Genomic DNA, 26,671 nt, shown 5'->3' on the forward strand with positions numbered 1-26,671 from the left:
TGTTTTATAGAAAACAATGGTTTCTATCTCGGCATTGTATCTGGCACTATACATCATAAATTATGGTTTACAATTATTTGTTTCAGTAATATGATGTGATCAATAAATTGGGCTATCATATATTTCATTCCAACTCTAGCATTGCTTCCAAAACATGTCCTGAAAAGATGGAGGCCCCTCTATTATTATCCCTATCTATTTCTATTCTTTGCTTCCTAGTCTTTAATCAGTTCTACCAATCTATAATGTGCATTCCATTCTCATCTCATGACTGCTAAAAGTTTGTTTTTAGTGTGACTCTGTCAAAACAAAACATACCTGCCATTTCATCTTTATCCACTGGTATATAGACATTCTAAATATATATCATGTATATACCATCAATGAAAGATGTCACTTGGAGGAAGCCACACTCATTCTTCTTCAGCAAGAATGTTTATTTTATCTTCAATAATTGCTCAGAACAGGTTTTAAGCTAGCCAGGGCAGTTTCCTAGAACCACCAGATTCCTTTCTAGTCCTCTAATACAGAGGCCGATCTTGGAAAAGTATTTCTGCTAAGAATTCTTGGATGGCTACCATCTGGACTCTGATTTACTTTCAGTTTTCCAAGAAGTTCTAAAACTTTTATCACTTTTCACCATGATTTGCTTCGGTTCCTAAAGCTCTATTTTTCAAAATACTACTCCAGGCACAAAGAGTCATTCTACATTCTCTGAAAAGTGACATAAATAACTTAAGATTTTTTTGAATTTTTTTTTTTTACTCTTCAAACTTATTCTTCTTTGTGGTTTCCAGTTCTGATTGACAGATTAGTATTTATTTCAATGTCATTAACAATTTCCCCTCTCTACCATGTATTATGTGTACTTCTTTATGCAACTTTATGCTTTCCCCCCCTCATCTCATTTATAAATAGAAAATAAGGTCCATTCCTTTATCATCTAAGAGGCTAGTATATCCAAATTTGGTTACATTTTAGGTCAAATGTGATTATATTGGACTTCCTTGGTAATTCAACTTATATTTAGATTTAATAACACTATGGCTACTGTTTCCAATGAATTCAACAACTTTCTTTCTAGGGTGCTATATCTAATAGGGAAATATGTATGTAATTCAGAAAGGATTCAATTCTTTGCTTGGTAACTAAAATGAATTATAAAAACATAACAAAAAGTTTACACCATAATATTCTAAAGCTCTTACTATCAATAGTCATATATTTCATTATTCTAAATCTGACATTTTGCACTTCTCACAACCACTATTTTTTAAATGGGCATTTTCCCCACGAGAGCCATTTTGTGGCAGCATTTCTAATATTTTTCGCAAAATTTGAAATCTGACCATTGCTGCTAAAATACAGCATATCATACTATATACTATATCATACTTTTCTCTGGTTTAATTTTTCCTACATTTTTCCTTCAATTAAACTTGGCTGCCCTTTTTATCACCTTTGCAGCCTGGGATATATGTACAGGTAGTCCTCGCCTTACAAACAGTTCATTTAGTTACAATGGCACTAAAAGAAGTGACTTATGACCATTTTTCACACTTATGATCATTGTAGCATCCCCATGATCATGTGATTAAAATTCAGACACTTTGCAACTGACTCATATTTATGACTGTTGTCCCAGGGTCATATGATCACTTTTTGTAACCTTCTGACAAGCAAAGTCAATGGGGAAGATTCACTTTACAGCCGTGTTACTAACTTAAGAACCGCAGTGATTCACTTAACAACTGTGGCAAGAAGTCATGAAATGGGGTAAAATTCACTTAAAGTCTCACTTAGCAACAGAAATTTTGGGCTCCATTGTGGTCAAGGATTACATGTAGTTGCTTTTGAAATAACCTCATAAACTGAGAACAAGTTGGGTTCATGATCATCTGACTTTATACTTCTCTTGTCTGATATAATTCCATTATCCACTACTTGAACTGAGTTTTAGAACTAATTCTAATTGTTGACCTAACTTTTTTAATGTAATTTTTTATTCACTTGGTTGATTAAGCTCAATTGTACTTGGCCTTAACTCAGTATTGAATGGGTCTAAATATGAGACAAAGAATCTGGGAAGAAAGAAGGGCTTTGAATTGAGGTAAAGGTTAGATAATACTATAAAATAGTATCAGAAGAGGCCCTAATCTGCTTGAAGCAAAGCATGGACAGCAAGTCAGTTTGATTCTACTGAGAAATTTCCAAGTCTAATTGATCACCAAGGATTTTCTATTCCTGGTGGTTTAACAATATGAGGAAAACAGCTTTTTAAAATATTTTTAACAAAACACAATATGACTGATTTTAGTATAACTAGGATCATGCATGAATTAAATTCTAAAGTAGTTTGTTCAGTTGGGTTTAATAGGCTGTGTTAACTAGTGCCTCATTCAACAAACCATAACCTGTTTTCAAATATCTTGAAGATTTGACTTTTCTTGGTGCACCCAGACTTTCCATTTGACCCGACTTTCCATTTACACTTTTGTAGCAGTTTTTTTTTAATTCCTGCATTATGGGTCCTAGCTATTATATTTTTCTGACCCGTCTTGCTTTAATCCTAATTATCTATATTCCTTAAACGCATAGATTTGCAGTTGTGATTGAAACCGCCTATAAGTTAATTGATTAGTAAAAAATAATAATAATAATCATAAAACCTTGCCTTGAATTGTTGGAAGACAGGCAGAATATAAATCTTAACACAATACACGCAAACGCGGGGAAGATCCTGTGGATCCAACACGAAGGTACGTAATTAAATTAACAAGATTCAGACGCTGCTTAGTCTCGAAGGAACAGGTTTATTCCCCTGGGCCAAGGGCTTAATACAGACAGGATCGCAATTGATATGGTTGGAATAAGAGTTATACTGGATCGATTCAAGACACGATCGCAACGTAATAAGCCTAAAATGGAGCCTATCTTCGGTCTTCCCCCAGAATTAGCGCATCTCCCTCCCCTCCCCGGTCACCTCCCAGGCTTTTGGCTCTCCCTGCCTTCTCCACTCTCCAGTCAGGTTACAGGATCCGGGCAGGCAGGTCTTCCCTTCCCAACCAGGATCGCTAACCAACCAACCCCCCCCCAACCTTTTCCCTTCACTGCTCCTCATCTGCTTTAATTGCCAGGATCGGCGGCGTTCGCTCCAAAGCCTCTCCCATTTCCCCGCCTTCTTCATTCCCATCAAAGATTTTCCAACAAGCACCGGGAGTTCTCCTTCGGGTAGGGATCCATCTGCGCGCCCCTCCATTTTCGGGTGGGGGGGGCGGGAGAGGAAGGAGAAGGCGTTTTGCGCCCACCCAAGCCGATCTCTTCCCCCCCACATCGGTCCGAGGAAAGTTACGCTCGGAAGCGAAACTGAAAAGCGTTTTCCAAAAGAAAGAACGAAAGAAAAAAAAAAGAAAAGAGATTCCCCCCTCCATCCTTGTCGTAATAGGAATAACACCCCCCCCCTTACACTCACACCACATACACACACCTGGGCGGGTGAAGCTAGGAGGGAGCGGGCAACGCAACACGTGCAGCCACCGCCCCCCCTCCCCCCCGTCTCTCCCTGCGGGCGTTTGAAGAGGGCGCCTCTAGTCAGTTAACTCCTGACGTTTGGGTATCATGTGAATGATTGAGTTCCCATGGTTCACTCCGAGCCGAGGTTGCCCCACCCCATCGCTGCCTCGCTCGCGCTCCCCTGCCTCGCTCGATTTTAATATTAAACTCGCCCCCCCGCCTCGCCCTCCTTGGCGGGGAAATGCAGGGAAAGAGGAAGGGGAATTAAACAGGGAGTGGGGAGGGGGAGCGCGGAAGGAAAGCTCCCCATAGGAGAGTTATTTTTGTTTTGGGGGAGGAGATCCACACTGCGTTTTCCTCTCTGCTGCCTCTTTCCTCCTCCTCCTCCTCCTCCTCCTTCTTCCCCCCCCCTCCCGTCCCCTTTTACCCCTCGTCTCCCCGCATTTGCCGGAGAGGCGAGAGCCGATCGAGCCGCCTGGAAGCCGAATGTGAATAAGCAAAAGGGCGAGGAGGAGGAGGAGGAGAGGGCCTTGGATTTGTACAAACCACCATTAAGGGCAGGAAGACGCGCAGCCGCCGCCGCACCGCAGGCTGGAGAGAAGGAGGAAAATCTACCCAGCCCAGCCCGGAACGCAGAAGGGACTCGCCTTCTTTGCCTGCCCGACGCCGCCGCCGCCGCCGCCGCGGAAAGGTTAGCGGTGACCCTTTCGGGCGCTTCACCCACTTTGCAAGAGGCGCCTCGGAAGGGGAAGCCGCGAGACGGAGAAGGAGACGGAGAGAAAACGGGGCAATTTTTAGCCCCCAAAACAAACAAACAAAAAAGGGCCAGCCAAAGAAGAGAGACGTTGCTAGAGCTTCGGTGCCCGGAGTTGGGAGGGTCTCTCTCCCCCCCCTCCCTCCGTCCGTCCCCTCCCGGCTTTCTGGAGCTTGCTGCTGCTGCTGTCGCCTCGATCCTGAAGGATTATATGTAAAGTGAAGAAGAAGAAGAAAAAAGACAATTTTGCTTTTTATTCTGTTCCCCCCCCCCACCAGCGGAGGTGGCGTGGAAGCTGGAGATATTTAAAGGAAAACCCACCCAGATTTGGTGGTGGCTCTCCCTGCGGGGTTTGGGGGGGGGAGAAGGAGGAAAAGGGAAGCCAATTTTTAACCCGTGATCCTTCCCCCTTCGGGTGGCTGCCGACCTCCCTACGTTCCCTGCCCCCCCCTCCCTAATTGCCTTCCCCCCCCTTTTTTGTGTGTGTGTTTGTGTGTGCGCCCTTTTTTTAATTGGGGGAGGAAAAAAAAATCTGCATTGCGAGCGGATCCGGCGGCGGTGTTAGGGGAGAAGGAGGTGAAGGCCCGGCTTGAGCAAAGTCATCGCTCTTCCCCCCCCCACCCCTTTCCCCGGCCCCCACCCCGTTGTAGGCTCCGGGTTCTCCATGTCTTTGGGTAGCGACAGCTGTGCGTGAAAAAAATAATATTGAACGGGGGGGGGGCAAGGAGAGTCGCCGCCGCCTCGCCCGCCGCCCCCGATCGCTTCCTGCTTCCCCTCCTTTTCCCCTTCCCCCCCTCCCCCTCCATTGCACCCCCCAAGATGGGCTGTTTAGGGAACAGCAAGACTGAGGATCAGCGCAACGAGGAGAAGGCGCAGCGCGAGGCCAACAAGAAGATCGAGAAGCAGCTGCAGAAGGACAAACAGGTCTATAGGGCCACGCACAGGCTCCTCTTGCTGGGTAAGGCGCGCGGGCGTCGGGGGCGGGAAGAGAAGGGAGAGGCCCCCTTTCTCCTAGGGGCCCCGGGGGGGACGGACGGACGGGTGGGCTGGGTGGTGGGGCCTGGGCAGGAGAGGTGGGGCCCTGCTGGCTGCCTGGCTGGCTGGCCCGCCGCCTCCAATGAAGCGGGCCCTGTGCCAGGAAGAGGACAGGGCGGCGGAGGGGTTTTGCTTTCTGCCCTTTTCCCAGGCTGGCGGGCCCCGGCTTGACATCTCCGGGTGTAAGGAAGCGGCCGAGATGCAAAGAGGAGGGGTGTGGGGTGTGAAGAAGTAGGCCTCGGCCCTCCCTGCTGGTCTCCCCATCCTGCAGCTTGGACTAAACCCCTTAGGGCAGTGTTTCTCAACCTTGGTAGCTTGAAGATGGGTGGACTTCAACTCCCAGAATCCCCCAGCCAGCAGCGCTGGCTGGGGGATTCTGGGAGTTGAAGTCCACCCATCTTCAAGCTACCAAGGTTGAGAAACACTGCCTTAGGGGGTGACCCTGGGGGGAGCAGAAGTGTCGGGGAAGGGACTAGGTCACTAGGAAGATCTCCAGGCGACTTCAGGAGGGGCTCTTTCTCCCCTCCTCTTTTTAAATGAGGGCTTTTTGTGGGGCTTAAGGTGGAAGGGGGTGGCCTGGTCATTTCCTTGCCAGAAAATTCCACAGATGACACATGATGATGATGATGATAATGTAATTATTTTAATAACACTCTTTTTTTCTTCTCTTCCCCCCCATAAGACCTCATCCTTTGAAAGCCCTTGGTCTTTCTGGTTTGGGACTTTTTTGCCCCCAAAGTTGGTTAATAAATAAAAATGGCTTCATTCTACCTCTGCCCTTCTGCTTCCATCGCTTGTCATTCGCTTGTGGGGGTTGGGGGGTGATAAGGGTGGGCAAATCAGTTGCCCCTCTTTTCAAGTCATGATTTGGGCAGCTGTGAACTGTTGAAGGGAAAAGTCGCTTTCATATAAAGAAAATGTTCTGATTGATATTGACGTGGTTGGCTTTGGGGATGCAACAGAATATTCGGCACTTCCGTTAAGGTACTTGATGCCACAGGCCGTTGGTGGGAACTGAAGTAAATATAGTAGATGGAAACACAGGATATAAGGAGAATCAGGACTCACTCTGCTGTCTGCCGAAGATGGCACATTGAATCCTTGCAGGAAGTCTGTTGAATTTTTTGCAGTACATTGGTGAGGTGGAGAGAGAAAAATACAGGTATTTCTTTGGAGATATAAGGGAAAGGGAGTGGGCTAAAAAAACCTAATACTTGATTAAATTTTAAATACTGGGATTGGGTTGCATTCTTCTCTTTGATACTTTTGTTGAAAATGGGACTGGGAATAAGTCTTTTTGTTCAAAGAGCTGGAGTTTTAGCATATGTCGGTCTTGATATCACAGACTGGCCTATTTGGATATATTTTCTCACAGGCCTTTCCTTCCTACAGTTTTATCTGAAGATCCCAAGTAAAAATAAAGTGAATAGCACTGTTTTCTAACATGTATTTATCTAAATATGATAGTGCTTGCTAGTAGAGTATTCCTTCTGAATAGACTGATTTTGGGGAAGAAGAAAATAAGAAAAGTGAGGTGTGCAAGTTTTACATTGTTGATTTGGAGGACTAAAGATAAATTAGAAGAATAACAATGTTTCCTATGATAAATGATTTGTTGAGATCCTGTTTAACTTAAGTTGGAATGAAATAGTTTACCTTACACATACATATTACAGACAACCCTTATTGCTAGGGTTACAATCTTAAGAATACGTAGATATTAAAATCTTTTTAAATAATTGGATTTACTTCCATATATGTATGTTGTAAGCTTTGATAGCAGTCAATTTGTTTTCAAAATTCTGATGATCAGAAAAGTGCTGAGAAAAAATATCAGATTCTTCATAGTTAGAATGTGTCTTCCTTTTATGTTTGGCTGGGCCTAAATGTATCAGCATACATACAGTAGTAGTTTTATGATTGCACAAAACAGTTAACAGCAAGAAATCTTTGCTATTGTAAATGCTATAAAACAGCACAATGCAGGGCATTTCAAGTATTCCAGCATATTATGAACATATTAAGAATAATTAAATGGGGATGGAAGCTTTGTCCAATCTTACTTATAAGGCTTCATATACTTTAGGATATTTAATGTAGTGTCTCAACTGAAGAAACAATTGACATATTAGTGACAAATGTTTTGTGGCTTCTATTTATATGAGAAAGATTAACACTGTTCAATTTGGTCTTTTATAGATCAATATTAACAATGTTGGAGTTAATGTTTTCATTTAAATGTGTCATTGCTTCAGTGTAGGTTGATTTTAATTTTTAAGTCTCTGATATTATAAGACTTACATATATTTAGGCGGAAGGTGTGGGAAACACCCTTGCTTTTGATCAGCTCTCTTACTGCTTGGTAGGAAAGACATATTACAGTTCTGTGACTGGCAAAGACTTGATGCAATTATTTGTCTGGCTGTGAGAAATGGGGAATTTGATTTTCACCAGTATTGATGAGGAATGAAAGGGAAAGGCAGTGAAAATTTAATATTTTGGTCTCACCGCATTTAATGGTTGGATTTGAAGAAGGCTGAAAACATTAGCAGTATGCTATGGTAATCAGGGCCCAGAATGGCAGGGCAGATAAAGACAGAGAAAGAGGAGGACAAAATTGGAGCCTCCTGCAGCCAAATAGCCCTTGATATATAGCTGCTAAAATTTAGTTTTGTGTATGAGACTCAAAATGGAGGATTGTGCTGTAGTGAGTGCTAAGAGAACCACAGATACTACAGTGCTTTTGTGAGCAATGCCCACTTTAAGCAGTGTATCCTTTATTCCCCCCTCGGGCTGGTGGGGAAGCTATCTTAGAAAATGAATTTGGGTATCAGTGGGTCTGCGTTAGTAAAGCCAGTCTTGTGCTCCTATAGGAGAAAAGGGTGCTTCTGTGTAAAAAACAGTTCAAATTAATGGTCATCAGAATTCGTGGCTGAAACCATCTCCTGGGCTGGCTGAGTGGGGCAGATTTGGAGAAAGCTTGTTTCAAGAGAGGGAGCAGGAGAAAGGATAGGGAGCAGAACCAAGGATGTAAGGTAATCGGCTGGCTAGGCAGTTTAAGGTCATGCAGAATATGTGAAGTTGATGGGGAGACTGTTTTTTTGAGGGCAGATGGGAGATACAGCACAAAAGGAAACTTTTACGCAACAATGGAATGAAGGGAAGGCCAGGGAAATGTGTGTCTTCGATGTTCGGTGCATTTGACTGACTGTGGCATAGGTGGAAAAGGCATGAAGGATCTCCAGACCAAACTGGGAAGTGTTTTGCTCAGGATGGACTGCAGCAAAATGGTCTTGCTACTTACATGGGTTGGGAAATGGTAATAGCATTAAGTGGCTTACCTTTTTCCTCTTAAGGTATTGAGTCCTCCTACATTGTGTCTGTTTCAATAAAGACCCTGGGGAAAAAAATGGATAGTGAAACATTCCAAGCTTCCACTCTCACACATGACTTTAGCTTGGCATTTATTTTTAGTTACAGTTGCAGTTTCCAGTGGCAATTACTTTTCTTTTCTTTTCTTTTCTTTTTCCTTTCAGTTTTCAAGTTTGGATTGCATCGTTCAGGTTTGGGGAATATTGTTTGTTGAACCGGAACAGCCGCACACACATTCTCCTGGGTTTCTTCTATTATTTTCTGAAATGGATTTGTTTTTGCTTTCTAGGTGCTGGTGAATCTGGTAAAAGCACAATTGTCAAACAAATGCGGATCTTGCACGTCAATGGATTTAATGCAGAGTAAGTATCTCCATTCTGGTTACATTCCTTGAAGATACAGGTGTCATTTCATTTTGGGAATTGTTTTGTGGGTTCCTCATCCCTCCCCCCCACTATGTTTCATTTAATCCAGGACATGGAGATTGGATTTCAGAAATACGTTTAAGGAAACTGTCATTACCTAACTCCATCAAAGGTTCGCTTGTCAGGTTTTATGAAGGCAAGGTTTTGGCTGCCATTTCTACCTCATTGTGGCTGACATGCCAGCTTTTGCTGTCGCTCATTATTTTGTGCTGTTCTCAGTGCTTTCTTGCAAAGAAGAGTAAACATGAAGTAAACGCCACATACTTGATTATACAACATTAAGATTTACTGTACTTCAGGAAATTTTTCTTGTGGTAGTGTGCTGTTTTAGATTGTTGACATATGCAAACTGTAGTTGCATTTTGTTTTCCATAGATGGATAAAACTCTTTGATATCGTCTATTGGTCTGATGGGCCACATGCTATGAAGTGTAAAGATATATTCAACATTTAATTGTCAGGCTTTAAAAAAAAAACATGTAAATGTTACATTGCAACCAAGTCATTAACGTTAGATACTTTGAAACATTTCATTGGGCATTTATACAAAATGGGACTAGAAACAAACTTTGAGAGGATCTACGCAAATTAATGGTCTTTTAATTAGTATTCTGGGTTGGAAGTACATGTTTTATAGAAAAATCTATGCTTCTAAGTCATTTCTTCAAAGTATCTGTTTAAAGATCATATTATGCCTTCATCATTTCTTTTCCATGGGCTGTCCCCAAAACCCTTTGTTGGTAACATGCACCATAATCCAGCTATCTGCTCCAGTAATTTTGAACACCTGAAGTTTTTTTCTGTTTTTCTTTATTTTTATTTTTAATGGGGGTGAATGCAGAGAACTTGAAAATTGAAAACAGTGAAGAGGAAGACATACAAAAGCTGTTTGTTACAGTGGCATGTAGGAGTAAAGGCTTCATGCCGGAAACCAGGAAATCTTGAGTTCTAGTTAAGCCTTAGACAGGTAGCATGCTGGGTTACTTTGCGCCATTCAATCTCTCTCAGGTCTGGGAGGGAGGCAATGGCAATGGCAAACCAATTCCAAAAATGTTGCCAAGGAAATTGCATGGCTTATCCAGGCAGTTGCCAGGAATTAAGGCTGATTCAAAAGCACTGGGGGAAAAAAAACAGTAGAAGAAGCTCCACCATTGGAGATCAAATGTCAGAAATCCCACAAATACAGTAGCTAAATAAAATGAGGCATTTAAGATCCCAGTTACTGCTCGTTAAGATCCCAGTACTCCTCGTTAAGTTCACATCTGTTACATCATAGGAAGTTCCCTGCTTACAAGGCCAGAAAGACTGTTTTGATTCCGTCTGTCTCAGCAAGATACTTCCAGGAGATGTAGAGTTTCTTGGAATTTTCTCTTCACCTTACTCTCAAATGTGTTCAGCAATGTGTTGCTTCTGACCATTGCAGTTCTGTTCACATAGCAGGGCTAATTATTGCAAAGGACGTAACTTTGAATTCATTCAGTTTCTCCTGAAAATGTTGCAAGCTAGTGTGTTGTGTAGAGAGATACTGATGTTTGCTGAACAAATTTATTGCAATTTTGAGTCATGAAGAGGTGTGTTTCCGCCCCCCCCCTCCCCGGATATTTTATAAAACCTCTTGGATTCTCCAAACCAACAAGTAATAATGATTTTGTTGCTCCTAACAAACTATGGATGACTTGGCTCTTCTCAAGGGAGGCCCTCACTTCTCTCTCACTTGCTATCTTTTATCTTTATTGGTTTTATTATAATTTATTTGCTTGTATACAGATTTCATAAATTATTATTATATACACAACAACGTGAAATCACAGCTGCAAGTTTTTTAACTAGTGTTGGCCTTCATAGTTACTGAGTTCTTGCCAAGAACCCAGGATGTTGTAATATATTGACATAGTATTTATTTATTAAATTTGCTTGCCGTCCTCATATGTGTGGATCAAGCAGGTGGCCTTTTGTAATTGACAGGTGGAAATTTTGTCAATGTGTAGGTTTTCTAACTGCCATCCAAGATATTTTGGTTATGGCACTCAGTGTGCCGATAACCATTGGAATCACCATGACTGGTTTATGCTACAATCTTTCAATTTTTCGGATCTCGATATTTTGTGTTGTTCTCCAATTCATTGGCTTTTATTCTACTATCCTCTGGTATTGCCACATTGGTTATCCACACTTTACTTTTTTATTTTGTATAATTTTATTTTAACTTTGTATTATCTATAGTATTATGGTTCGTCGCATAATCAGCCAGATGTTTAAAGTTTGGATGATTAGATTTGGCATTATTATTGATAAGTGATCTGTGCAAAGGCTACATAGGTCTCAATGGTCCATATGATGGTTCAGATAAGACAGTAGCAATAGCAATAGCACTTAAACTTATATACCGCTTTATAGGCCTCTCTAAGCGGTTTACAGAGTCAGCATATTGCCCCCAACAATCTGGGTCTTCATTTTACCCACCTCGGAAGGATAGAAGGCTGAGTCAACCTTGAGGCTGGTGGGATTTGAACTGCCAAATTGCAGGCAGCTGGCAGCAGGGTGGATAAAAATCAATGATTTTTTTAAAAAAATCAAAAAAATCAGATTTTTTTTCATTTAAATCGGATTTTTTTCATTTAAATCAGATTTTTTTTTTATCGAATTTATTTTAATAAAAAACTTTTGGGGTAAAAATCTATCGTAAGATAGTTTTCTATTTAAGATACATAAATAATTTAGTTTATTCAGCATGAAATGGAGCTTAGTTATGTAGCATGAGGCTGTATATTCTGCAACACTGGGACTATCGGTGAGTCAACAGTGGGTCAAAGGAGTAGCAGAGATGACAGTTGCTCTTTAAAAATTATTATTTAAATCGAGTTGATTTAAATCAAGCCTTTTTACTAGTGATTTAAATCATTATTTAAATTGTGATTCAATGCTTAATGCATTGTAAGCCGCCCTGAGTCTCCGGAGAAGGGCGGCATATAAATCAAATTTTAAAAAAAAAAATCCACCTTGGCTGGCAGTCAGCAGAAGTAGCCTGCAGTACTGCACTCTAATCACTGTGCTACCAAGGCTTATTAGCTATAGTTTGGCTGATATTCCGTCATAGTGTTACATCATTTCAAAAAGATGACCTTGAATTAATGTAGCTTTCCCTTTAGAAAAAAGATACGTAACTAGTATGTGGTTTTAGTTTTTATTTGCTGTGGTGTCGCAGTGGTTAGAATGCAGTATTGCAGGCTAATTCTGCTGACTGCCAGGAGTTCGATTGTGACCTGCTCAAGGTTGATTCAGCCTTCCATCCTTCCGAGGTCAGTAAAATGAGGACCCAGATTGTTGGAAGCAATATGCTGACTCCTAGTCTATGTGTTATATTCCAAAAAGACATCTGCTTTTTCTAGTGTATTTAAAGGTTATGCATTTCAGCATTATTTTTCCTTGTTTTCCAAAGAATTAGATATTAAGCAAGTTTAATATTTCCTATTAGACTTTGACTAGATAATGTACATAAAACCCTCCTTATTTCATAGCATTTTGCACTTTTTTCGAATAATTAGTGTTCTATCTTCCCTTTTTTTCCACAACAACTCTATAAGGTAGATTGCAGTAAGGGAGAGGTGGGCATGTCCAAAATCACCCAGGAAAAGCTTCTGGGTCTGAGGCTGAATTTGAACCTTGGTCTCTCTGATGCTAGTTCACCACTCTGCCAAATGAGGTCTCCAGGGTTAAGAGCAAGGCACCTCAAAGAGCTAGACCTCAGAATAACATGTACTTCATAAATCTAAGTACTAGTGTGATTTTAGCTTTCAGTGTTTAAGAACTGTGAATCTTTGTTTGTTACATACAGTATGTGCTGGTTATGATTTCACCACCTCTTATCATTTCTTATGTCTCTACAGTTGAATATGTTAATTTGAAAACTCCAAACCTCTTCACTGTTGATAGATTACCATTTTATTCACAAAATGGTCATCATTCAAATGGATATTTGTGCAGGGGTGAAATCCAGCAGGTTCTGACAGGTTCTGGAGAACCGGTAGTGGAAATTTTGAGTAGTTTGGAGAACCGGTAGCGGAAATTTTGAATAGTTTGGAGAATCGGCAAATGCCACCTCTGGTTGGCCCCAGAGTGGGGTGGGAATTGGGATTTTGCAATATCCTTCCCCTGGAGGGGGGTGGGAATGGAGATTTTGCAGTATCCTTCCCCTGCTACGCCCACCAAGCCATACCACACCCATCAAGCCACACCCTCAGAACCAGTAGTAAAAAAATTTGAATTTCACCACTGTATTTGTGCAGATCTAGTAGGGTATGTGTATAATGCAAAGAACCCAGGAAAATATGTTTGGTGTTTTTATCTCTCTCAGTTTTCCTGGTCACGCTAAAATTCAGTATCGGTTGAAAGTAGGAAACTGACTTCTAGTTTACACCAATTAATTTTTATGGATGTTACTACAATAGAAATTGCTAATTTGGTCGTTTTCTGCTTTAGTAAAGGCCTTTTCAGCAGTGGCTCTCATAAAGGTATTGTAGATTCTACCTTTTGTAGCTATTATGAAGATCCCAGACAGTTTGATTTTATCAAGAGTTGTATTAATTTTATTTCTGGCCTATTTCTGTTTATGTAATGGTGTTTTTATTCTCGCTTGTCCACACCATTATGATACTGGCCTCAATATTTGTATACTAAGATGTTCTGTGAAGACTGGCCTTATAGAGTAGAAATAAATAAAATAACACTTAATAGAAATAAATTTAGCAGCATTTTATATTTTATAAAAAGTAGGAATAGTTGCCCCAAATCTTGTATGTTTAATCCTTTATGAAGCATCTGGAAACACTGTTAATATAGTATGGTTTTGAAGTAAATGGTAAACATGGTTAAAAAAACAAATTCTCTTCCTACACTGTTATGTAAAGTTTCCCATACTTCCCAAAATTCTGGGGCACATTTTTGTAAGGAGCTCCAGGGAGGTGAATAAAAATGGTTTATTTTGCTGTTGTACATGCTTTTATAAAGAGATGGATTCTGTGAGATGCAATCCAAACAGTTGGAAAAATGGGGAGTGGGAATGAAAGGTAGATTGTACCTTTACAATTGTAAAATTGAACGCTAAATTACCTGAAGTGCCACCATTATATTTGCCTTATTTTAAAAAAGAAATTCATTAAAATTGAATCCAGAATCTGTTCTTATTAAGGATAGCGCTCTTTCTTTCAGTAGTTAGCAGTAGAGAACATGAAATATATTTTTTCACGAGGCGGGTGTGATGTATCAGCTTTTCAAGCTGTGTTTTCTCGGGGCTGCAGAATATTCCTGAGTTGATCTCAACCTTGCGCACATATTTATTAATTTTATCATACATTTTAAATGACTCAAGGCAGTTTATAATCAAAAAAGAAAAATTTAAGTTATAGTTACAGTTAGTTATACGTTATTGAATTTATATACCGCCCTACTCCCGAAGGACTCAGGGCAGTGAACAGCCAAAAAATAAAATACATGTAATACAAATGTTAAAAAAACCATTAAAATACGATTAAATAATTTGGCCCAGAAAACAAAATTTAAAACCCCCAATTTTTATACGACAAATTTAAAATTTAAAAAACAGTTTAAAAAACAGTTTAAAAAAGAGGTTAGGCCAGGCCGGCTTGCTGGAATAGGAATGTTTTGAGGGCACGGCGGAAAGCGCGCAGATCAGTGATCCTCCGTATCTCTGGGGGGAGCTCGTTCCAGATGGCAGGTGCTCCCACAGAGAAGGCTCTCTCCCTGGGGGCCGCCAGTCAACACTGTTTGACCGACGGCACCCTAAGAAGCCCCTCTCTGTGAGAGCATACTAGTCGGTGAGAGGCTACTGGTGGCAGAAGGCGGTCTCGTAGATACCCCGGTCCTAGGCCATAGAGCGCTCTAAAGGTGGTAACTAAAACCTTGAAGTGCACCCGGAAGACCACCGGGAGCCAGTGCAGCTCGTGCAGGAGGGGGGGTCACATGGGAGCGCCACATCGCTCCCATAACCACCCGCACAGCCGCATTCTGGACCAGCTGGAGCCTCCGGGTGCTCCTCAAGGGGAGCTCCATGTAGAGAGCATTGCAGTAGTCCAGGCGGGAAGTGACGAGGGCATGAGTGACTGTATTTAATGAATCCCGATCCAGAACGGGATGCAACTGGCGAATCAGGCGAACCGGATAAAATGCCCTCCCGGCCACAGCCGTCAGATGCCCTTCTAAAGACAACTGTGAGTCCAGGAAGACACCCAAGTTGCGAGCCCTCTCCGTGGGGGCCAACGACTCGCCCCCAATAGTCAGTGATGGCACCAACTGACTATATCGGGATGTCGGAAACCACAGCCACTCGGTCTTGGATGGGTTGAGCCTGAGTCTGTTTCTCCCCATCCAAATCCGTATAGCCTCCAGGCACTGGGACATCACTTCAAGGGCATCATTGGGGTGGTCCGGGGTGGAGATGTACAGCTGGGTGTCATCAGCATACTGGTGGTACTTCACCCCGAAACCACGGATGATCTCACCCAGCGGCTTCACATAAATGTTGAACAGAAGGGGTGAGAGGACCGACCCTTGTGGCACCCCACATACAAGGGGCCTCAGGATCGACCTCTGTCCCCCCGCCAACACACATTGTGACCGGTCGGAGAGAAAGGAGGAGAACCACCGCAACACGGTGCCCCCCACCCCTAACTCTTCCAGCCGGTGCAGCATGATACCATGGTCGATGGTATCAAAAGCCGCTGAGAGATCTAATAGGACCAGGACAGAGGAACAACCCCTGTCCCGAGCCCTCCAGAGATCATCAACCAATGTTACCAATGCCATTTCTGTGTTGTACCCAGGCCTGAAGCCAGACTGGAACGGCTCCAGATAAGCCGATTCATCCAGGTGCTGAGGGAGCTGTCGGGCTATGATCTGTTCCCGTCCACACACACATACAAACACAGCCAGCCGAGGGTTAAGGAAGCACTTGGCATACACCCAGGTCTTTATCTCCAACTTGGCAGCGATATACACACCGTCTGCCAAGTGCTTTTATTTCCACAGAACAGAAAGATAATATACTCAGCGTATAAGAGTCCAACAGAAAATAATATTCCTCTCCGCAGTTTCGGACGATGCTTTAGTGACTATCCAAGGTTTATTTTTGTTCGTCACAGGGATCACTGGCCACCACCCTCTATTATATAGTCTCTGGGGTGTGGTCCAGTGACTCAGTTCTAATCCCTAGCACGCCTCCTGAGCTGCTGCAATCGTTTATCACGCCTTCGGTGGCGTGCGTCCAGGAATGATGTCTCTCCTTCACTCTCATCCGAGAGACCTGTTTCCCGGCTAATCTCCTCTCCCTCGGCCGGCACCTGAGACAGTGCCAGAGGGGAGGGGCCTGGAGAGGGAGGCCTGGCTGACTCCTCTTCCTCATGCTTGGAGCTTTCTTCCTCCGATGGGATAGGCTCAGAGGGCGGGGCCACAACAGGCTACCACACTCTCAACAACCTTCGCAACAAAGCGAAGGTTGGAGACCGGACGGTAGTTAGCTAATTCAGCCAGGTCCAGGGAAGGCTTCTTGAGGAGGGGCCTCACCACCGCCTCTTTTAAGGCGGCGGGAAAGGTACCCTCACTCAAGGAAGCACTTATAATCCCCTGGAGCCAGCCTCGTGTAACTTCCCGAGAGGCCAGCACCAACCAGGAGGGACACAGGTCCAATAAACATGTGGCAGTGCTCAGTCTACTCAGTATCCTGTCCACGTCTTCGGGAGTCACAGAATCAAACTCTTCCCAGATAATATTCTCAAGAGCTGCCTCCATCCTCCCCCCTGGATCTACCCCATCGGAGTCCAGGTGTTTCCGAATCTGAGTGATTTTATCATACAGATACTGTACAAAATCCTCAGCTCTGCCCTCCTAAAAGTCAAGAACAGTTAATAAACAGAAAAACTGTACAACAAGGGCCCAATCCCCTATCAATCCCCTATCGCCTGATTCGCCAGTTGCATCCCGTTCTGGATCGGGATTCATTAAATACAGTCACTCATGCCCTCGTCACTTCCTGCCTGGACTACTGCAATGCTCTCTACATGGAGCTCCCCTTGAGGAGCACCCGGAGGCTCCAGCTGGTCCAGAATGCGGCCGTGCGGGTGGTTATGGGAGCGATGTGGCGCTCCCATGTGACCCCCCCTCCTGCACGAGCTGCACTGGCTCCCGGTGGTCTTCCGGGTGCACTTCAAGGTTTTGGTTACCACCTTTAGAGCGCTCTATGGCCTAGGACCGGGGTATCTACGAGACCGCCTTCTGCCACCAGTAGCCTCTCACCGACTAGTATGCTCTCACAGAGAGGGGCTTCTTAGGGTGCCGTCGGTCAAACAGTGTTGACTGGCGGCCCCCAGGGAGAGAGCCTTCTCTGTGGGAGCACCTGCCATCTGGAACGAGCTCCCCCCAGAGATACGGAGGATCACTGATCTGCGCGCTTTCCGCCGTGCCCTCAAAACATTCCTATTCCAGCAGGCCGGCCTGGCCTAACCTCTTTTTTAAACTGTTTTTTAAACTGTTTTTTAAATTTTAAATTTGTCGTATTTTAACATGCTTTTATTCGGTGATTTTATTGTTGTGAGCCGCCCTGAGTCCTGTGGAGATAGGGCGGCATATAAATCAAATCAAATAAAGAAATAAATAAATCCACAAACCCAGAAAAATTGGGGAACTCTGCATTATATGACACTGCTTAATTGATTGGACATGAAGCATACCTTCTACCCAATCTCCCGGAAAGACCAGAAGCATGTGGTCCCTCAGAAAACCAGACCCCATATCCACCATTTTGCCTGTTTCTTTGTCGTCGTCCTCCCCACCCCGCCATATTATATATGGAGAGTGACTCTGGGCAGCATGCAACAGTCCAATAAAACAGTAAAGTAAATAAAACCATCATTACCTAAAACCATTATATAATAATGAATGAAAGAGCATTAAAAAATAAAAAAACAGAACTAAACCATCAAAAAGAGAATAATAGACGGAGGGATGTTAATAATACCAGGGATACTTCATGAGGTTTCCTGTGATACCAATCAGATCTAATGGCACTTGGGGTAGAAATACTTGATAGTTCAGCCATTGACATTTCCTAGGTATTCTTAATTGATTGGATAGCAGATTTGATCCCAAAGTTTTGTAAGTTGCATTAGGAGAATACTTCTAATTTTATTTCCCCATATTTGGATTTGACAAGACAAATGTTTCAATCTTTATTCAGATTTATCCACATTCTAGTAATCTTTTTTTAAAAAACAACAAAAATAAGCACAGCTGAGAAGACGGTTGTGTTTCAAGCGAAAAAGGCATATTTATTTCCCCTCAACATGATGTGAAACTCACAGTTTTTAGGCCTTTTTTTGTCCCTTATCACATTGTCTATACACACCAATTTGGCTGTTGAGGGAAGAACATGGGAGGAAGGAAAGGTAAAGGTTTGTCTGTCGAGTCGTGTCCAACTCTTAAGTCGTGGTGCTTGTCTCTGTTTCTTGGTGGAGGCAGCCAAGATTGTCCAAAGTCATTTTCTGTGGTCATGTGGCCAGCATGGCAATATGTCAATGGCTCACGGAACACTATTACCTTCACTAAAGTGGTACCTGTTAATCTACTTGCATTTGCATGCTTTCAAAGTAGAAGACCCCAAATTGGTTCCAGTAAGAAGCTTACTGTTATCAACCTAGAAGACTCTAATTGATCTGTATTCCATCCTGAACCTCTGGTCTCGGCTCATGTTTGATGGAGCTTGTGGGTGTTGTACTCCAAAACATTTAAAAGGAAGCAGGTTGCTACTTCAGCTACCTAGCTTTAAATCTTCAATCAGGAAGTAGGTTAAAGAATTGTTCTATTGTTCAATTTAGGAAAGATTTTTTTCTTGCATAGGGTTAAATCTCGGGGAAGTGGCTTCTCTGTGCTTGTGTATTCTACTCAATTCATAGCATTATTTATGCTATTCTTATGTAGTTGCTCTTCATATTTGGTCATTTAAGAGAACAAGACAGCACGGTTTCATTTTAAGCTTTAGCTTTGCAAGATGAAACCAGGGATCTTACTCGATTTATTAAAGCCCCCAAATTTATTGGGAAAGATAGAATTAGAATCTTAATTATTTTGCTTCAAATCAATCAAAAACCCTGAAACTTCGGTAAGGGTAAGGTAAAGGTAAATGTCCCCCTCGCACATATGTGCTAGTCATTCCTGACTCTAGGGGGTGGTACTCATCTCTGTTTCTAAGCCGAAGAGCCAGCACTGTCTGATGACCATTCTGTGGTCATGTGGCCAGCATGACTAAATGCCAAAATAGGTAACATGGAGCGCTGTTACCTTCCCACCGAAGTGGTCCCTATTTTTCTACTTGCATTTTTACGTGCTTTTGAATTAGATTGGCAGAAGCTGGGGAAAGTAACGGGAGCTCACTCCGTTACGCAGCGCTAGAGATTCGAACTGCCGAACTTTCTGATCGACAAGCTCAGCGTCTCAGCCACTGAGCCACCGCTTCCCCTCAGTAAGGGTAACAACAGTAAAATAAACAGTAAAGGCATCTGTTCCTGGGCCAGATATTTTGAAGGCCTAAATTAATAGGATTTCATAACTCATTTAGTAGGTACTTTCATTTTTAAGTCTTCAATCAAATTGCTGTTCCAACATGGTTTGTGCTAGATGTGTATAAGTAGCACCTGAAAACCCATTTCTATAATAAATTCCAAGGACGTCCTATATTTGTAGTGGTTATGGTCATTATTTAACTAGATTTATAATCTAATTAAATTTGTATCCCTCTTTTCCTGCAGAAGCTCAGGGCAGTGTATACCTGCATCCATCCAAGAGATCCCTATATATTCTGTATTTTCTTACATATATGTTATATATTATAGCAGGATAGAAGAAATGATCTGTTTTAGCCTACAAATATGACCCTTGTCTCTAGTTTGGCTATTTATGGAAATTCTCTTTGCAATCTAGTCCAAGAAGATGGAAAAGAATCTTTATAAAAAAAGGGGTAAAATGCTGAGCTTCTGATCTTATTTAAGGAAACCAGCATTTGGATTATTACTCCAGAAAAGAGCATGGACTGTTTTAAGGATGCAGGTGTACCTGAGTTTTGTCACCTTTTCCACTCCCCCTAGGACTGTAGATTTCATTTATGTATTCTAAAATATCCGTTTGAACTTGGGAAAGTTGAATAATTCCTCCTTTTTATAGTTTACTTGTCCTGTAGTTTGCATGGGTTTGAATTGAACAAAATGCATGGATTTGAGGGTTACATTTTAATTGCTTGCAGCTGCTTTTTTAAAAGAAAACTTGGCATTTCACACCCAACTACAACTTATGTTGGCAGGGTGAATGGAGAGATATTTGCTAAGTTTAGCATCTTGCGTGATCGGTGGGCTGGCCAGTAGATTCCTCCCCTCCATACACACACACCCAAAAAAAGGTGTAAATACATGTAAATATAGGCCTAACAGGTCAGTTTCCTTGCTTTCCCAGTTCTCATATGATCCAACCATTATTTGTTTGTAAACTTGTGTAGATGATGATTCTCCTTCAAGAAACTTACAGAGACTCAGGGCGGCTTACAATGCGTTAAGCAATAGCCTTCATACTTTTGTATATTTTATACAAAGTCATCTTATTGCCCCCACAAACTGGGTCCTCAATTTACCCACCTTAGAAAGGGTGGAAGGCTGAGTCGACCTTGAGCCTGGTGAGAATTGAACTCGCAGTAATTGCAGGCAGCTGGATGTTAAATGCTGCCTTAGTAGGAGGCATTAGCCTCCTACGCCACTCAGGAGTTCTCAGTACTTCTTGTACCAGAAATGGTACAAGAAGTCCTCGACTTGCAACAGTTCACTTAGTGACCGTTCAAAGTTACAACTGAAAAAAAGTGACTTATTGAATTGAATTGAATTTATTAAACTTCTATACCGCCCTTCTCCCAAGGGACTCAGGGCGGTGTACAGCCATATTAAAACACATATAAACTCACAAAATTTAAAAAAACAATTTAAAACGAATATATAAAATTTGGCCCACAAAGTTAAAAGCTAACAAACACCTGATTTAAAATTCATATTAAGCCAGCCCGGCCTGTTGGAACAAAAGAGTCTTAAGGGCGCTGCGGAAGGTACGCAGGTCAGGGATCATACGCACCTCTAGGGGCAGCTCATTCCAGAGGGCAGGTACTTATGACCATTTTTCACACTTATGACCATTTCATCATCCCCATGGTCACTTATTTATTTATTTATTTATTTATTTATTTATTTATTTATTTATTTATTTATTTATTTATTTATTTATTTATTTATTTATTATATTTCTATACTGCCTTTCTCCCGTAGGACTCAAGGCGGTGTATAGTCAAGAAAAAATATAGATACACAAACATCATAAAATTGCTAATTAAAATTATTATTATAACAGTTTGGCCCAATTAAATAGAACCTAAAATTAGATAACATTTTAAAATCATTCACATGTTCATATGTTTAGTCCCGCTTGTTGGAACATCAGGGTTTTGAGGGCACGGCGGAAAGCACGGAGATCAGGGATATTCCGTATCTCCGGGGGCAGTTCATTCCAAAGGGTTGGAGCCCTCACAGAGAAGGCCCTCCCCCTGGGAGTCGCCAGTCGGCATAATTTGACTGACGGTACCCTGAGTAGTCCCTCCCTGTGAGAACGAACTGGTCGGTGGGAGGCTATTAGTGGCAAAAGACAGTCTCGTAGGTACCCAGGTCCTAAGCCATGGAGCGCTTTAAAGGTGATGACTAACACCTTGAATCGCACCCGGAAGATTTACATTCAGATGTTTGACAAGTAACTCGCATTTATGATAATTGCAGTATCCCAGAGTCAGGTGATTTCCCCTTTTGCGACCTTCTGACAAGCAAAATCAAGGGGGAAACCAGATTCACTTAACAGCCATGATGTGAATTTTAACAACTTCAGTGATTCACTTAACAAACGTGGCAAGAAAAGTCGTAAGATGGGGCAGAAGTCACTTAACCAATTTCTCACTTAGCAACAGAAATTTTGGGCTCAATTGCGGTCGTACGTTGAGGACTACCTGTATAAGGTTTCCTGCTTGAGCAGTATTAGAAGACATCTAAGGTCCCTTCCCTTATTCTATTATTTTAAATTGTAACTTTTAACCTTATTTTTTTTTAATTCTGTTTTTAACTGTGTTTTATCACGTTTTATGTATTGTTTTATGTTGTTTGTAAACTACTCAGAGTTGCTTAAATGGGATGGGTGGCGTAGAAATTTAATAAATAAATAAATTTGAACCAGAGTTGAAAAGTCTGACTCACAGAATAATGATTGTTCTCTTTTCTTTTGGTCTACTCTAAACCAACTTTTTAAAAAATACCTTCTTAAAGTAAATCCTGAATTTTTAAAAACAAATCTGCATTACTTCCACCTTGATGTCTCTCATTCAGTCTTTCATCAGTTCTAAGTGAACATATACATACACTCAGTGCTGTCCAAGGGTGCTGCTTTAAATATATTTTTGCTTAGTTGATTATTTTAGTGTTAAAAAGTTGTTTATTATGTGGCTGTTAAATTCCGAGCTAATTTTACTGAACTGATTTGGAAGTACTGTATTTTGGTTTTGTTTTAAACCTTGTTTAACATTAGAGGAATGTCCTAACACAAGTGGTCCTCAGCTTACGACCACAATTGAGTCCAAAATTTATGTTGCTAAGTGGGACAGTAATTAAGTGAGTTTTGCCCCATTTTGCAGCTGTTAAGTGAATCACTGCAGCTGTTAAATCAGAAACCCAGTTGTTAAGTGAATCTGGTTTCCTCATTAACTTTGATTGTTAAAAGGTCACAAAAGGAGATCACATGACCTTGGGATACTGCAACAGTCATAAGTATTAACCAGTTGCCAGGCATCCAAATTTTGGTCACATGACCATGGAGATGGTGCAATGATTGTAAATGTGAAAAATGGTCATAAGTCACTTTTTCAGGGAAGTTATAACTTCGACTTCGGGTGTAAATCAAGAACTGCCTGTAATAAAGGCTAAATCTCAAAGTCTGATCAAGGAGTGACTGTTGTGTGAACACAGTCTTTGAGGAGCTGGCTGATAGTTAGCACAGGATCTCACTGTGCTGTATAATTAAAACACTCCTTCCACCCCTTAACTCCTTTGCTAAGGTACTCATAGGACATAAATCAGGAGTCTGATAATGCTTTTTCAGACCAATACATTTTATTAAAAGGGATATGTTTTTATAGTTACAGCTTGTTTCATCAAATGCAATAAGACACAGATTCCTGATAAGTTTTCAGTGGCTAATTCTGGTTTTGCATTCTATTTTAAAGCCAACTAAACATTTCTGAACGTTGGGGTTTTTTTTTGGTCTAAGTGGATTTAGTTATTTTGCTGACCACATTCTCATGCTAGACAGTTAAATATAGCCCATGCTTTTCATGCAGATACATATGAAAGATTTCAACCTGGATTCTCCTGAGACCAGAATTATTAATCCCATAAATGGTGCAGTTCTACCTATAATACACAGCAACAAAGATCTTACGCTCTTTGTTGTAGCATTGGGGGCACAACATTATTGTCATGGTCTAATTCAGTGTTTCCCAACCTTGAGAACTTTAAGATGAGTAGACTAATTGGTCTAATGGTTCTCATTGACCAACCACAGGAAGAATACTCAACCACAGTAAGTCTCCACAAGAGCTTGTGAGAGTAAAAAAAAATAAAAATGAGATGGATGCCTAATTATCTCTGTAATTTTATATTGGTGCAAAAGTAAAAGGCTGCTTCATATCCATAGCCCCAAAGTGTGCCTAGTATTTTGCTTGCACTTGTTTTCTTTTTACAGCAGATCTTTATTATAAATGCATACAGCTTTTCCCATAATAATGATACAGAGTGAGTTCTTGTTTCTCTAATGTCTGTTTGTTTGCTGTTTCCTATATTAAAAACTCATTTAATTTCCAAGAAATAAAAAAAAATAGTCCCGATCTTGGAGTCATTTTATTTTTAAACTTGGAAATAATTCTCTTGGAATGTTTGTTTAGCAGATAGACTTGATACCTTAAGTTTGCTAACCTGGCTTCATAAGAGTGGTTGCAATTAAGTTAATAGTTTTCGCTTTTGGATATTAGATTTGATTTTGTTTGATACTGATAAGTCTGTATTGGTGAAGATGAAAATACATGCAATTAGGAGTATTGCAAATTCCTTTTGCTGAGATGCTTACTAAGATCATTTGAGATTAACTGCTTTGACAAAACCTGTGTATGCCAAAAAACTAACATTAAAGTATTACTTAAAAATGGTCTGGAAATGATTAAAGCACCTTCAATTTGTCTGCATTGTATCCCTTCTATAGTAACTAATTTTTTTACATCTAAGAAATTTTGTAACTTATTTTTCTATGAAGGTAGGCGATAGGGAGAACTTAGTTCTAAGATTTTCTATTAATTTTTTTTTAATGGAGCCACAAAGGGTACTACAGGTTTTTTTCCCCCAGCCTATGGACAGATTTTACTGAAGTTACAGAAGGAAAAATGCCAATTGTCTGCTTTAAGAATACATGGTAAGATTGACTACACCTTGCAAAGAGTGCAAAAAAACTGTTCAAAGAGGGAATTAAACACCGTTATTTCTGTTTTAAGAAGACAGTTTATCAACTGTGTCTGAATCTGAGCAAATTGTTCTTACTTTTAATATGTCGTGTGTTGGGGTGGGGTTAAAAGTTGACTTTTTAGAAATGTCTTCCTTCCTTCCTTCCTTTGCCCTGAGAAGGGGATCAGACAATCCCCAAAATAATTCAAGCATTGAGTTGGCCCTTTAGGGCAGGGGTGTCAAACTGGTGACCCTCATGCTGGATGGGTCACGTGCAGGCCACGCCCACTCCAGCTCTGCAAAGGGAAAAAATGTCATGTGACAGCAATGTGATGCTGTGAGTTTCATACCTGTGTTTTAGGCTTTTTTTTTCCCCATCAGAGAAAGACCCCAGCTTGGCTTAAAGATGACATGTTACATGGGAAGGCTTCTTCTTGCCAAGTCTGGTTTTGTGAGTAAATTCACTGTTTACCTAATGGATAGTTTTAAGACCAGCGGTGAAATCCTCTGAAGTCTGCTACCGGTTCTATGAGTCTGCTACCGAGCGTGGGCTTTGCACACCCCCATGCGTGCCTGAGGTGCGCCTGCACAGCGCTAATAAAGGAACATTTTGAAGCCTTCCAAGTTTGCAAAGGTAAGTAAAACAGTGAGAGGGGGAAATCTGCTGTGCCACATGATTTAGATTAGTTAGAAAGCAGGAAATTCGACCATTCTATCTAATATAAATTGCGTGTCACAGCTGATTGTCGCCCAGCTGATCGTCGGAAATACCAGTTCGCCTGAACCGGTCCGAACCGGTAGCATTTCACCCCTGGTTAAGACTAATCATAATGGAGAATTTGGATAACATTAGAAATGGAATCTAGCTCTTCCAAATTTTTTCACTAGTGATAGAGAAGGACATATAACAGAGTCTGGTGTCAAGAGCAGGTATGGTGAACAGGAAAAGAACACTGCTACCTGTCTTAATTAGTATGTTCTAACATAGGATCACATTTGCTAGCAAAGCAGAACTGGACTAAGGAAGATACTCTGTCCAAAAAATGCAGGATTTCTTAATAAACATTTAGTTGGTCTCAATGTATTTGTATTACATTGTAAGAAATACATTTTCAGAAATAATTAAATATTTCATGTTCATTCAAAAAGTATAAGATTTCCTATGAGATAACAGAATAACATATTCTGTTTGATTCCTTCATAGGAAATTTTATACTTTTCAAATGAACATGAGATACATGTATTTAAGGCTCAGTCATTCTTAAAGTAGTGAATGGGAAACCCCAATTTATACAGGCCTGTGCATCCCTTCCCCCATATGCACTCAGACTTATACAGCCTGGGCCACATGTGGGCCAGGCAAGCAAGCCTGAAAAATGAGATTACAATGCACGTATCCCAGGTATCTGAGCAGACAGGCAGGAGAGCCGATTGGCTGCGGAATCCAAGCCTTGGGAAGGGGAAAGAAAGATCTGGAATCTGTAGCGTGAATGAAAGTTACGAAGAAGTGCTCTTTAAAAGTTCATTGAAGGCTACATCTATGGGAATCAAGGATTGATTAGTCAGGACCAGGTAGCTGGTGAAGTGAGCTGAGGGAATTCCTTCCTCTCTGACATGAAGGTGAATTTGTAGGCAAGGATTTGTGATCTGATTCCTTTTGTTTAAATGAATGCTGATTGGCATAGTCTCTGATCCTTTGAATACTATAATTTCAAGAAATGTGCCTCTGGTTTTGTATTAGATGTTTTGTTGTCTTGTGCTAACTCAGAGATGTTGTATCTCGAAGGATGTAATAAAAGCACCTCCTGATTATTTGTACTATTGGGTTTAAGTAACTGAGAATATAGAGCCGAGGTGGCGCAGTGGTTAGAGTGCAGTACTGCAGCTACTTCAGCTGACTGCTAGTTCAGCGGATCAAATCTCACCGGCTCAAGGTTGACTCAGCCTTC

General features: G+C 41.4%; 1 protein-coding gene across 1 annotated transcript in view; it reads left to right on the forward strand.

The window, feature by feature from the left end:
• Nucleotides 1–3,937: 3,937 nt before the first annotated feature.
• GNAS (GNAS complex locus) overlaps nt 3,938–26,671 on the forward strand; it is a 147,298-nt gene continuing 124,564 nt past the window's right edge. The window contains exons 1-2 of the mRNA XM_070941770.1: nt 3,938–5,225; nt 8,964–9,036. Of these exons, the coding sequence (XP_070797871.1) occupies nt 5,087–5,225; nt 8,964–9,036 (212 nt within the window). The 5' untranslated portion in view covers nt 3,938–5,086. The remainder of the gene's footprint in view (nt 5,226–8,963; nt 9,037–26,671) is intronic.

Source organism: Pituophis catenifer, unplaced genomic scaffold (genome assembly GCF_029215685.1).
Source record: "Pituophis catenifer annectens isolate HBS135680 unplaced genomic scaffold, rPitCat1.0.hap2 SCAF_3, whole genome shotgun sequence".
NCBI classification, from domain to species: domain Eukaryota; kingdom Metazoa; phylum Chordata; class Lepidosauria; order Squamata; family Colubridae; genus Pituophis; species Pituophis catenifer.